The sequence below is a fragment of the Aquarana catesbeiana genome, linkage group LG06 (assembly GCF_042186555.1).
Source record: "Aquarana catesbeiana isolate 2022-GZ linkage group LG06, ASM4218655v1, whole genome shotgun sequence".
In the NCBI taxonomy this organism is placed as follows: Eukaryota; Metazoa; Chordata; class Amphibia; order Anura; family Ranidae; genus Aquarana; species Aquarana catesbeiana.
In genome coordinates, this window is record NC_133329.1 from 412,978,326 (window position 1) to 412,993,214 (window position 14,889).

General features: G+C 46.4%; 2 protein-coding genes across 3 annotated transcripts in view; both read left to right on the forward strand.

Annotated features, from left to right (window-relative positions):
• LOC141147296 (protein mono-ADP-ribosyltransferase PARP14-like) overlaps window positions 1-14,889 on the forward strand; it is a 421,364-nt gene that overhangs the window by 180,139 nt on the left and 226,336 nt on the right. The window lies entirely within an intron of this gene.
• Window positions 1-14,889, forward strand: part of LOC141147298 (protein mono-ADP-ribosyltransferase PARP14-like) — a 242,929-nt gene that overhangs the window by 1,809 nt on the left and 226,231 nt on the right. For both annotated transcript variants that reach the window (XM_073634506.1, XM_073634507.1), the window contains exon 2: window positions 10,866-11,026. In XM_073634506.1, the coding sequence (XP_073490607.1) occupies window positions 10,866-11,026 (161 nt within the window). The remainder of the gene's footprint in view (window positions 1-10,865; window positions 11,027-14,889) is intronic.

Genomic DNA, 14,889 nt, shown 5'->3' on the forward strand with positions numbered 1-14,889 from the left:
CTTATACTGCCAGGATTAGTAAATAGACAGGAAGGGAGATTAGATGTACTGGTTTTAAACTTTTCTTTTCTTTATTGTACACCACGGGACACAGAGCCATAGTTATTAACTATATGGGTATATAGGCACCTTCAGGTGATGGACACTGGCATACCCAATACAGGAAGTTCATTCCCTATATAACCTCTCCTCCTACCAGGAGTACCTCAGTTTTTTCGCCAGTGTCTAGGGTGTTGGTCACGAGTGAAGATGTGCTCTGAAGAGCTCAGCCGGAGGGATCCTTGCTGGATTTAAACAGCCTCCACAGACCGAATCCATCCAAAGTGCCACTGAGGCCAAAGTAGATGGCACCCGGGCCTCGTATAGGAAGAACGAGGTTTTGCCTGTAATGCCTCTCCTTGTAGGGCTGGACCCCGGGACCCAGGGCTTTGGTCATGCTTACATTACCTAAAGTTTTTCCTGACAGGGTGCTAATACAGGTTCAAGGGAGTGGAACCCTGATAAAAAGGGACCCGGTCCTTGAGGGTTTTCTAAACGCACCCCGCCGTGATGGGTGAAGGTTGGATCTGTCTGTTATCAGCAGAATCCTGCGGCGAGGATAAGGTAAGGGAAGAAGCCTAGGAACTGTAAAAGTCCACCTATGTTTTTTTCTTCCTTGAGTAAGATGTTGTCATGCCTTAAGTTCTCCACTAGAGGGGGTAAATGCACATACCTTTGACGTTGCCTCTCAGTTCAGCTCTGTGTCAAATGGTTAAGACAACAGGTGTGTGGTCTCACTCATGCAGGAAAGGGGCTGGGAGGTACAACAGCAGTTTGTACTCCCCCCTAGCCCTCCTCCTCGGGGGGGGGGGGAGGATGGCTTCCCCTATATTGTATAGTGTTTTTTTTTATATGCCTTGTTCCGGCTCCCCCTTCCTCCCCTCTCTCTCTCTTCTCACTGGGTCTGCTAGCTGGCAAGACCCGAACGCCGCGCACACAGGAACTACTTGAAATTTGAAAACAAGGGGGGGCAGGTTGATGTGCGGAGGTTGCATGGCTTAAGCACCGTGTCATGTGCGGGACGGTTGATGTGTGGAGGGGGCATGGCTTAAGCACCGTGCCATGTGCGGGACGTAGCGTCCACGAGGCACACTGCGCAGGCGCTGGGGACACAGAGCTTAAAATACAGTCTCTCCTCAGCTAAAGCGCTGGAGAGCACAGCTGCTGATCACAAAGGACACAGGAGCGGTGGGGGCACGTAAGGCGCTGCATACAGGCATTTCCCAGTAAAAGGAAACACATTTTACTCAGCACCAAGCTTAACTTTATTAGTGGCGTTGTATGCTAGACTATTGCTCGGCAAGTAGTGCATTTACTTAGTGCCTCTGCTTTTGTGCTTAGGACTATGCCTGCCAAAAAAGACACCACAAAGACCTCAAAAAAGGTACCAAAAAATTCACCCCCCGGTGCTAGGAACTCCAGTCGTGCCTCCACACTGTCATCTTCTCCTGAAATACCAGAGGTGGCAAGCCAGGGTGAGTCATTGGAACCAGTTGGTGGTGCAGCTGCTTCTCACATCTCAGCCCCTGTATACGTGACTAAAGATGCCTTTTCCTCCGCCCTGTTGGGGCTAGAAGGAAGATTAGCAGCTTTAATCGCATCCCCCATCCAAAGGGATAGGAAGCATGATAGATCCCCCTGCCCCACCTTAGTCCCTTTACCAAGGGAACAGTGGGCACAGGATGAGGTGTTACCCTCAGGTGATCAGGAGGAAAGACAAACCGATTACTCCTTTGCGTAGGAAAGAACGGTGGATGAACCCTTTTCAGCCTCGCAATCTGAGAAATTGCTGGTACAGTCTCTTACGGAAATGGTTCGTTCCACTTTCAAGCTACCCCTAACGGAGTCAGCTGAAAGTTCCGTTTTCTTCTTTGGGTTCCATAAAACCTTCACAGCCTTTGCATGCATTTTCTGTCCATGCATTACTAGAACAGCTTATTTATGCTGAATGGGGTCACCCAGATAAGCAGTTTCTCCCTCCAAAGAGATTCACAGTACTCTATCCCATGGAGGAGAAATTCACTAAAAGATGGAATGTACCAGCAGTTGACGCTGCTATATCCAGTGTGAATAAAAGTCTAACTTGTCCAGTAGACAATGCACAAATGCTTAAGGATCCAACAGATAAAAGGTTGGAATTCCTGTTAAAATCCTCTTTTTTTCTTTGGCAGGTGCGGTTACTCAGCCTGCAGTTGCTGCAATAGGCATCTGTCAATCCCTAAAGACCAGTTTAGACATGCCCTTAAGGAGCTTCCAGTACAGCAAGCCCGGGATTTGGCCGAACTGTCAAGAGCATTATGTTTTGCCATAGACGCCATTAAAGATTCTATTCACCAGGCGTCCCGCCTTGCGCTTGTGCTAGTATACATGCGTAGGATCCTGTGGTTGAAAAATTGGTCTGCCAAAGCACCATGCAAAAGACTCCTGACTGGTTTTCCTTTTCATGGGGATCGGCTATTCGGGGATGATTTGGACAAATACATCCAAAAGATTTCAAGTGGGAAAAGTACTCTCTTGCCAGTTAAGAGAAGGAATAAACGCCCTTCATTTAAGCGGACTCTTTCTCCTGCGCCAGGGGCATCTGCCTCTAGGCAGTGGCGATGGCCTCCATCATCAGACTCTAGAGGAAAGCCTCAGGGTCAGGCCCAGGCACAAAAGAAGTCCTGGGGGCGGAAAATGCAAAACAGAATTCTAAAGCCTAATTATGAAGGGGCGCCCCCTTGCCAGGGTGGGGGGGGGAGACTTCTGAAGTTCTCAGAAGTCTGGCAAGAGGAAATTCAGAACAGATGGGTCATCTCCATGGTAACTCTAGGGTACAAACTAGAATTTTGGGAGTTTCCACCGTCTCGTTTTCTGAGATCAAACGTTCCCAAAGATCCAGGGAAAAGGCCATCTCTGTTTCGGGCACTAGACCGATTAATGGCTCAGGGGGTGATCATACAAACCCCCACAGAAGAGCAAAGTTTGGGGTTTTATTCAAATCTGTTTATGGTACCAAAACCGAATGGAGATATCAGACCCATTCTAGATCTAAAGAATCTAAATCAGTTCCTAAAGATCTGCTCTTTTCGTATGGAATCGATCAGGTCGGTGGTTTCTATCCTACAAGGCGGAGAACTTCCGGTTCGAGGTAGAACAGCATTATTTTCAGTTTGTAGCCTTGCCCTCCGGGCTAGCCACAGCACCCCAGGTGTTTACAAAAGTTCTGGCCCCACCTTTAGCCAGGTTAACGGTACAGGGCATAACAGTCTTGGCGTACCTAGACGATCTATTGCTAATAGACCAGTCGGTGGCCCGTTTGGATCAAATCGCACGCATTACAATACCTGGAAAATCTGGGTTGGATTCTCAACCTAGAGATGTCTTCCTTAAAACCATTAAAAGGCTGGAGTACTTAGGTCTGATCATAGACACAGCCCACAAAAGGGTGTTCTTGCCTCAGGCAAAGATCAACGCCATAAGAAAGCTGGTGCGGATGGTCAGGTCGAAAAGAGATCCCTCCATTCGCCTTTGCATGAGGTTGTTAGGAAAGATGGTAGCTTCATTCGAAGCGGTTCCCTATGCTCAGATCCATTCGAAACTGTTGCAAAGCAGTATCCTGTCTGCTTGGAACAAAACGGTTCAAGCTTTAGACTTGCCAATGCGGCTGTCCCCAAGGGTGTCCCAGAGCCTCAATTGGTGGTTACTAACCCAGAATCTGCTGAAAGGAAAATCCTTCAGACCTGTTATCTGGAAGGTGATAATGACAATGTCATCCTTTCAGGTTGGGTAGCAGTGCTAGAAAAGACAACTGTCCAGGGACAGTGGTCAAGAACCGAAAGGACCTTGCCCATCAACATCCTAGAGATTCAGGCAGCTTGTCTGGCTCTGAAGGCCTGGACATTCAGGTTACGGGGTTGTCCTGTCAGGATCCAATCCAACAATGACACAGCTGTGGCTTACATCAATCACCAAGGGGGAACCAAGAGTCTCCCAGCCCAGAAGGAGGTGAACCATATCCTAACTTGGGCAGAAAGGAATGTTCCATGCCTATCAGCAGTTTTCATTCCGGGAGTAGAGAATTGGCAGGTGGACTTCTTGAGCCGCCAGCAGTTGCTCCCGGGGGGAATGGTCTCTTCACCCCAACATTTTTCGGGCTGTTTGCCAGAAATGGGGGACTCCGGACGTAGATCTTCTGGCGTCCAAATTCAACATGAAGTTGGTCAACTTTGTGTCCAGGACGAGGGATCCACTCGCATGCAGAACAGATGCGTTGGTGACCCCGTGGGATCAGTTCTCACTGATTTATGCATTCCCCCCTATTCAGTTGCTGCCACAACTTATTTACAGGATCAAGCTGGAAAGAAAACTGGTAATTCTGGTGGCCCCAGCATGGCCCAGAAGGTCCTGGTATGCAGATATTCCATCCTACCTTACAAACGCTAAATATGACGGCTTGGCTATTGAAACCCACATTCTGAAGAAACGTGGGCTATCCGGGTCAGTTATCTCTACCTTGATTAGTGCAAGGAAGCTAGCTTCCAGAACTATACAGTATATTATAGATTCTGGAAGGCTTATGTTTCCTGGTGTGAGTCCAAGGGTTGGCATAACATAACATAGGCAGAATTCTTGCCTTTCTACAATTAGGGGTAGAGATGAAGCTGGCATTGGGTACTATTAAGGGCCAAGTCTCAGCTTTATCGGCCTTATTTCAAAGACCACTTGCTTCGCATTCTTTGGTCTGGGTTTTTATGCAAGGGGTGATGCGGCTTAATCCGCCAGTCAGATCTCCTTTGAACCCTGGGAATTGAACTTAGTTTTGTCAGTGTTACAAAAACAGCCATTTGAACCAATACAACATATTCCCTTAGTCCTTCTGACAAGGAAGTTAGTGTTCTTGGTTGCTATATCCTCAGCAAAGAGGGTTTCGGAATTGGCTGCTCTTTCTTGTAAAGAGCCATATTTGATTACTCACGAGGACAGAGTGGTGTTGCGTCCTCGTTCAAATTTTTTGCCTAAAGTGGTCTCAGGTTTTCACCTGAACCAAGATATTGTCCTGCCATCGTTTTTTCCAAAACCATTTACTAGGGAACAGAAGTCACTACATTGTCTTGATGTGGTGAGAGCGGTCAAAGTCTAGTTAAAGACGACTGCTCAGATCCAGAAGACTGATGTCTTATTTGTGCTGCCAGAAGGTCCTAGGAAAGGACAGGCAGCGTTGAAATCCACTGTCCACTGTGGATTCAGCAAGTTATAATGTAAGCATGACCAAAGTCCTGGGTCCCGGGATCCAGCTGTACATGGAGAGGCATTACAGGCAAAACCTCGTTCTTCCTATAGGAGGCCTGGATACCATCCACTTTGGCCTCAGTGGCACATTGAATGGATCCGGTCTGTGGAGGCTGTTTAAATCCAGCAAGGATCTCTCCAGCGGAGCTTTTCAAAGCACATCTTCACTCGTGACCAACACCTTAGACACTGGTGAAAAAAACTGAGGTACTCCTGGTAGGAGGAGAGGTTATATAGGGAGTGAACTTCCTGTATTGGGTATGCCAGTGTCCATCACCTGAAAGTGCCTATATACCCATATACTGTAGTTAATAACTATGGCTCTGTGTCCCGTGATGTACGATAAAGAAAAGGATTTTACAGGTAAGCTGTTTTAAAAATTCTATTTTTTACATTTCTTCAGTTACTTCCTGGTTTCTGGCATAGGTCAAAAATAATGTCATACATCCCAGGAGTCTTCATGGGAGGAGGGGCTTTCTCAGCTAAGCACACCCTCCTGCCTGCATGCCTGAGCTAATGGCAGATGGATTCCAGGAAATAAATGCTACATGAATCATCTGCCCTTATTCAAGATGGCTGTGGCTAGAAAAGCTAGGGGGAAGTTTTTCAAGGTGATTTCTCAACAAAATAGAGCATGGAGACATGGATAGATGGAGACATGGATGGATGGAGACATGGATGGATATAGACGTGGATGGACGGATGGATGGATGGAGACATGGATGGACAGATGGAGACATGGATGGATGGGTGGAGATGTGGATGGGTGGAGACATGGATGGATGGAGACATGGATGGATGGGGACGTGGATGGATGGGGACGTGGATGGATGGGGACGTGGATGGATGGAGACATGGATGGATGGAGATGTGGATGGATGGATGGATGGAGACATGGATGGGTGGAGACATGGATGGGTGGAGACGATGGATGGATGGATGGATGGATGGATGGATGGAGGGAGACGTGGATGGATGGAGACATGGATGGATTGGAGACATGGATGGATGGAGGGAGACATGGATGGAGGGATGGAAGGATAGATGGAGACATGGATGGAAGGAGACATAGATGGATGGATGGAGACATGGATGGATTGGAGACATGGATGGATGAAAGGAGACATGGATGGATTGGAGACATGGATGGATGAAAGGAGACATGGATGGATGGAGACATGGGTGGATGAGAGACATGGATGGATTGGAGACATGGATGGATTGGAGACATGGATGGATGGAGGGAGACATGGATGGAGGGAGACATGGATGGAGAGAGACATGGATGGATGGATGGATGGAAGGAGACATGGATGGATGGAGGGAGACGATGGATGGAGGGAGACATGGGAGACATGGGTGGATGGAAGGAGACATGGATGGAAGAAGACATGGATGGATGGAGACATGGATGGATGGAGACATGGATGGATAGATGGAGACATGGATGGAAGGAGACATGGATGGACGGAGACATGGCTGGATGGAGACATGGATGGATTGGAGACATGGATGGATGGAGACATGGATGGATGAAAGGAGACATGGATGGATGGAGGGAGACATGGATGGATGGATGGAGGGAGACATGGATGGATGGATGGAGACATGGATGGATGGAGACATGGATGAATGGATGAAGACATGGATGGATGGATGGAGACATGGATAGATGGAGACATGGATGGAAGGAGACATGGATGGATGGAGACATGGATGGATAGATGGAGACATGGATGGATAGATGGAGACATGGATGGATGGAGACATGGATGAAGACATGGATGGATGAAAGGAGACATGGATGGATTGGATACATGGATGGATGGAGGAAGACATGGATGGAGGAAGACATGGATGGATGGAGACATGATTTGAGATATGGATAGATACAGACATGGATTTTTGGAGACATGGATGGATGAAAGGAGACATAGATGGATGGATTGGAGACATTGATGGATTGGAGACATGGATGGATGGAGGAAGACATGGATGGATGGAGGAAGACACGGATGGATGGAGGGAGACATGGATGGATGGAGACATGGTTGGATGTTTGGAGACATGGATGGATGGTGGGAGACATGGATGGATAGATGGATGGAGACATGGATGGATGGAGACATGGATGGATGTTTGGAGACATGGATAGAGACATGGATGGATGGATGGATGGATGGATGGAGACGTGGATGGATGGAGACACGGATGGATGGAGACATGGATGGATGGAGATATGGATGGATGTTTGGAGACATGGATGGAGACATGGATGGGTGGAGACATGGATGGATGGACGGAAACATGGATGGATGGAGACATGGATGGATGGCAACATAAATGGATGGAGACGTGGATGGGTGGAGACATGGATGGATGGATGGAGATATGGATGGATGTTTGGAGACATGGATGGAGACGTGGATGGGTGGAGACGTGGATGGGTGGAGACGTGGATGGGTGGAGACATGGACGGATGGAGACGTGGATGGATGGAGGGAGACACGGATGGATGGAAGTAGACATGGATGGATGGAGACATGGATTGATAGAGACATGGATGGATGGATGGAAGGAGACATGGATGGAAGGAGACATGGCTGGATGGAGACATGGATGGATGGAGACATGGATGGATTGGAGACATGGATGGAAGAAGACATGGATGGATGGATGGATGGATGGATGGATGGATGGAGACATGGATGGATGGAGGGAGACATGGATGGATGGATGGAGACATGGATGGATGGAGACATGGATGGAGACATGGATGGAGACATGGATGGATGGAGACATGGATGGATGGATGGAGACATGGATAGATGTATAGATGGAGACATGAATGGAAGGAGACATGGATGGATGGAGACATGGATGGATAGATGGAGACATGGATGGATGGAGACATGGATGGATGAATGGATGGAGACATGGATGGATGGAGACATGGATGGATGGATGGAGACATGGATAGATGGAGACATGGATGGATGGAGACATGGATGGAAGGAGACATGGATGGATGGAGACATGGATGGAAGGAGACATGGATGGATGGAGACATGGATGGATAGATGGAGACATGGATGGATGGAGACATGGATGAAGACATGGATGGATGGAGGGAGACATGGATGGATGAAAGGAGACATGGATGGATGAAAAGAGACATGGATGGATGGATTGGAGACATGGATGGAGGGAGACATGGATGGATGGAGACATGATTTGAGATATGGATAGATACAGACATGGATGGATGGATGGAGGGAGACATGGATGGATGAAAGGAGACATGGATGGATGGATTGGAGACATGGATGGATGGAGGAAGACATGGATGGATGGAGGAAGACATGGATGGATGGAGTGAGACATGGATGGAGGGAGGGAGACATGGATGGAGGGAGGGAGACATGGATGGAGGGAGGGAGACATGGATGGAGGGAGAGAGACATGGATGGATGGAGACATGGATGGAGACATGGATGGATGAATGGATGGAGACATGGATAGATGTATAGATGGAGACATGGATGGAAGAAGACATGGATGGATGGAGACATTGATGGATAGATGGAGACATGGATGGATTGAGACATGGATGAAGACATGGATGGATGAAAGGAGACATGGATGGATGGATTGAAGACATGGATGGATGGAGGAAGACATGGATGGAGGAAGACATGGATGGATGGAGACATGATTTGAGATATGGATAGATACAGACATGGATGGATGGAGGGAGACATGGATGGATGAAAGGAGACATGGATGGATGGATTGGAGACATGGATGGATGGATTGGAGACATGGATGGATGGAGGAAGACATGGATGGATGGAGTGAGACATGGATGGATGGAGTGAGACATGGATGGAGGGAGACATGGATGGATGGATGGAGACATGGATGGATGGAGGAAGACATGGATGGATGGAGTGAGACATGGATGGATGGAGGGAGACATGGATGGATGGAGACATGGATGGATGGATGGAGACATGGATGGATGGAGGAAGACATGGATGGATGGAGTGAAACATGGATGGATGGAGGGAGACATGGATGGATGGAGACATGGATGGATGTTTGGAGACATGGATGGATGGTGGGAGACATGGATAGATAGATGGAAGGAGACATGGATGGATAGAGACATGGATGGATGTTTGGGGACATGGATGGAGACGTGGATGGATGGAGACGTGGATGGATGGAGACGTGGATGGATGGAGACATGGATGGATGGATGGATGGAGACATAGATGGATGGAGACATGGATGGATGGAGATATGGATGAATGTTTGGAGACATGGATGGAGACATGGATGGATGAAGACGTGGATGTGTGAAGACATGGATGGATGGATGGAGACATGGTTGGCGACATGGATGGATGGAGACGTGGATGGGTGGAGACATGGATGGATGGAGACATGGATGGATGGAGATATGGATGGATGTTTGGAGACATGGATGGAGACGTGGATGGGTGGAGACATGGATGGATGGATGGATGGAGACATGGATGGATGGAGATATGGATGGATGTTTGGAGACATGGATGGAGACGTGGATGGGTGGAGACGTGGATGGGTGGAGACATGGGTGGATGGATGGATGGATGGATGGTGACATGGATAGATGGAGATGTGGATGGATGGAGACATGGATGGAGACTTGAATGGATGAAAGGAGACATGGATGGATGGCTTGGAGACATGGATGGATAAATGGATGGATGGAAAGATGGATAAATGGATTGGGGGAGTTTGCTTTGATTATTAAAAATGAATTAAATCGCATTTTTAGATTCGTTCAGCTTTAAATCTGAAGCTTTCATTAAAAAAATCCCCGGTGATTCTGCCATGGAGGTACTTGTTGAGGCACTTCCTGTTATAGGGTGACAACGCTCTGTCCCCGTCTTCCAATTCTGCTCCTGCATTTCGAGAACAAATCATGGCAGCACTCACCCCTCCTCCATGCGGGATCCTCCATGATTGTAATCAATAAGTGAGTATCTGGCACTCTTCATCTCTCTGAGTAAATTTCACTTCATTGAGAAATGATTAAAGATGATTAAACAATCAGCGCCGCGGCCAAACGCTCCGTTTACTTTGAAATGATTATTCTGATGTCAGTTCTGAATCCCAAAAAGCCCGGGCTGAACTCACATTATTGTGCCACGAGGGATCCGGCTGTACACCCCTCATACTTGTATTATGGCGGCTCTTCGACCTCGCCGGGCCTGGCGTATTCAACACAATTCCAGGAAAAGGAAACTTCTTCACTCTGGCTGGTCTCATTGGGCCATAAATGTAAACATGAAGAGATATGAACGGACATCAAAGAGGAGAGAGGAGGAAGACTTTTCATTTTACTGGAATTTTGTTGAACAAAAAAATAATTTTATCATTGTGAAAACATTTGTGGTGGAAGGATCATAGAACGTGTCCGTGTTCCCGGAGGAGGAATTCCACTTCCCTGTGTTTTCTATGGTACTTTACTGTCAGATTTCCCTTATTGTCTCCTCCTATCACAGCACGAGATCGGGTTCTGCAGAGGAAGACCCATCACCTGAAATTACCAGATGGGACGACATTACAGCTGATTGTCCGATTACCGGAGGATGGACAAAGTACACAGAGCTCCGCCCCCTCAGGGGATGCAAAGACTCCGCCCTCCACACAGGAGGACCCAGCAGTAAGTGTCTGGTAGAGAGTATTCTGAAGATTGTACAGTGTGGGCGGGTTCCCCCAATTATATTATATCAACCATACTAATAATGACTGTACCCCGACCAATCACAATATTCAATATACTCCACCCACTAATTATACTCCACCCTCTATCTACACCCCACCCACTAACTATATTCCACCACTAACTATACTCCACCCACTAACTATACCCCGCCCACCAACTATACCCACCCACTAGCTATACCCCATCCATTAGCTATACCCCATCCACTAGCCATACCCCATCCACTAGCTCTACCCCGCCCACTAGCTCTACCCCGCCCACTAGCTCTACCCCGCCCACTATCTATACTCCACCCACTAACTGTAATCCGCCCACTAACTGTAATCCGCCCACTAACTGTACGCCACTGACAAGCTATATCCCACCCACTAATTATACTCTGCCTACTAACTATACTCCACCCACTAACTTTAACCAGCTCCCTAACTATACTCCGTCTACTAGCTATACCCCACCCACTATCTATACTCCACCCACTATCTATACTCCACCCACTAACTGTACTCCGCCCACTAACTATACCCCACCGACAAGCTATATCCCACCCACTAACTATACTCTGCCTACTAACTATACTCCACCCACTAACTTTAACCAGCTCCCTAACTATACTCCTCCCACTAGCTATACCCCACCCACTAGCTATACCCCACCCACTATCTATACTCCACCCACTAACTGTACCCCACCGACAAGCTATATCCCACCCACTTACTATACTCTGCCCACTAACTATACTCCACCCACTAACTTTAACCAGCTCGCTAACTATACCCCACCAGCTATACCCCACCCACTAACTATACTTTGCCCACTAGCTATACCCTGCCCACTAGCTATACCCCGCCCACTATCTAACCCCACCCACTAGCTATACCCCACCCACTAGCTATACTCTGCCCTCTAACTATACTCCGCCCACTAACTTTAAATAGCTCACTAACTATACTCCGCCCACTAGCTATACCCCACCTACTAGCTATAACCCACTAGCTTCACTCCGCCCACTAGCTATACCCCATCCACTAACTATACTTCGCCCACTAGCTATATCCCACCCACTATCTAACCCCGCCCACTAGCTATACCCCTGCCCACAAGCTATAACCCACCCACTAGCTATACCCCACCCACTAACTATACTCCGCCCACTAACTATACCCCACTGACAAGCTATACCCCACCCACTAACTATACTCTGCCCACTAACTATACTCTGCCCACTAACTATACTCCGCCCACTAACTATACTCCGCCCACTAACTATACCCCACCAACAAGCTATAAAAATAAAAATAAACTGGCGCTCAGAGGTAGTGAAGCAAATTGCTATAAATGAATCAGAAAGTCATATGCTGAATTAATCCAGGTGTAGCCTGAGTGATGTTGATTAAAATTATCAGGTGCTGAAAAGCAGTCCATAGTCCAGGGAAAATCCATAAGGAATAAACGATATGTAGGAAGACACCGGATATAAGAATTTTCTTGTGAGACACAGTATCAGGATATTCACAAAGGACCGCTCTTCTCTGGAGTGAAGTCAGCTCAGATCCATCAAGGAAAAAAACAAAAGGAGAGGAGCGCCGCTAAGTAAAAGGTTTATTTACAATTGACAAGTAAAAGTATCCACTTACATGTAAAGACGGTTTATTGGGCAAGATGATACATTCCAAAGTGGGAAAGTGGGAGGACAATCACCGGTTCCCAGGGACGCCCCAAACTTATGCCGCAATCCGGCGGGAAGCCAGGACGGAACGCGGTCAGTCTATGCAGAGGAGCGGAGCAGCAACCAAGGAAGCGACTTGTGATGTCAGTAGCAGGAAGGAACACAACGCGTTTCTGAGCGTGCGCAAGGTCCGTACGGCACATGCGCGCTCCTTTTTCAAGTGTAAGGATAGGAGAGAAGTAAGGAACTATTTATAGCAGACCTCTGCTGACTGAAAGACACTCGCAGCTGATTAATTAATCAGCAGAGGGCATATCCCAAACATTCACGTATAATCAGGAAACTGCAATCTCTAAATATGTAAGAAAATATGTGTATATTACATACAAAAAATATATTTAAAATCTCAAAATGTATATATTCTGTAATAATTGCATGTTGTACTTAAAAGAATCACTATATCTAATGCAGACATGTCATATAAAAAAAGAAAACAATAATTAAAATAATTCTATAACAAAAAGCACTGAAGAGGCTACCAGATAAGAACAATAAAAGTTATTTTAAAAGTAGTCACTAAATAAAATTTAAATAATTATTAACCTAAAATTCAATATTATAATGGTACATTCCTAAAAAAGGAAGGTAGATGATCAAAAAGGCAAAAAATAATAAGATGAAATAATAAGATAGATGCATGTGCGCATAATTAAAACAAACCCAACTGCTATACATAATGTGCACAATATGCTTGATAACATGCACATAGGTAGCATCACAAATAGTTGGTACAGAACGTGTATGATATATGCTGAATGTACAAGAAATGCAACGTATGCATGCACCTATTGTCACATGCACACGAGTATATAACAAAAGTGCATAAATTGGGATAAGGATAATTATTGCTAGGTCACCAATTATGACGGGCATCATAAACAGAGAACAAAAACAGGAAAAATTATTCAAAAATGTTTAAAGGATGGTATTAATTTCAAGTTCCTCATTGAGTCCATTGGGGGCAAGCGTGTCAAGGGTGTAAATCCAGAATGTTTCGCGTTTGCATAATCGCGAAAATCGCTCAGCTTCAGATAGACCCTTAGGTATAGATTCGATGACCCATACTCGAAGGCCTGTTGTGGAGCGAGCGTGATACTTTAAAAAATGGCGTGCCACACTATGTTTATCACAACCTAGTTCCACCAAACGGCGATGCTTGCCAAAACTCTGTCTTAATGGGCAGATGGTCCGGCCTACATATAACAGCTTACAGGGGCATATGAGGCAATACACCACATAATCGCTAGAGCAATTGTGGAATTTGTCAAAGAGGAAGAGTCTACCTTTATGGGTAAAACTTTTTTGTCCATGATTGACAAATCCACAAGTCAAGCACAATGGTTTATTGCACCTGTACATTCCTACTAGAGGAATAAAACAGAGAGGAATATCTTTAGTCATACATTTTAGCTTACTGGGTGCTATTTTGTTTTTCAATGTGGGGGCCCTTCTGTAAGTGACCTTAGGTCTTTGGCACAAGGTGGTGTTCAAATGGGGGTCTTGCTTTAGGATGTTCCAATGTTTACGGAGTATATGTTCCATCTTTTTGTATTGACTATGGAACCCTGTAACAAAGCGTACCTCTGCCTCTTCCAGGGGTTTAATGGTCTTAGGTTTCTTGCCCGGAAGATACTGGTTAAAGGCCTGTTCTATCAGTGGTGGGGGATAGCCTTTCTCGGTAAATTTATTTTTGAGATATGTGCTCTGGGTAACATAATCACAAACTCTTGTACAGTTTTGCCTGAGTCTGCAGAACTGTCCTTTTAGGAATATTGTTCTTCCACAATGGATGGTGGCAGCTGTCATAGTGCAGGTAAGAGTTACCTGCAGTAGCCTTAGTGTAATTGCAAGAAAAAAATTCTATCGCCTTCATGGTTGAGCTCTAAATCAAGAAAGGCTAAACTGTCCTTATTCCAGACTGCTGAAAAGGAAAGCCCCAGGTCATTGGTGTTACAATGGATGACAAAGTCATCAATCCGGGAGGGGGAACCAACCCAGATGATGACGATGTCATCGATATAACGACCAAAGAAGACTATGTGTTGGGCAAAGGGGTTATTATTCCAAATAAATA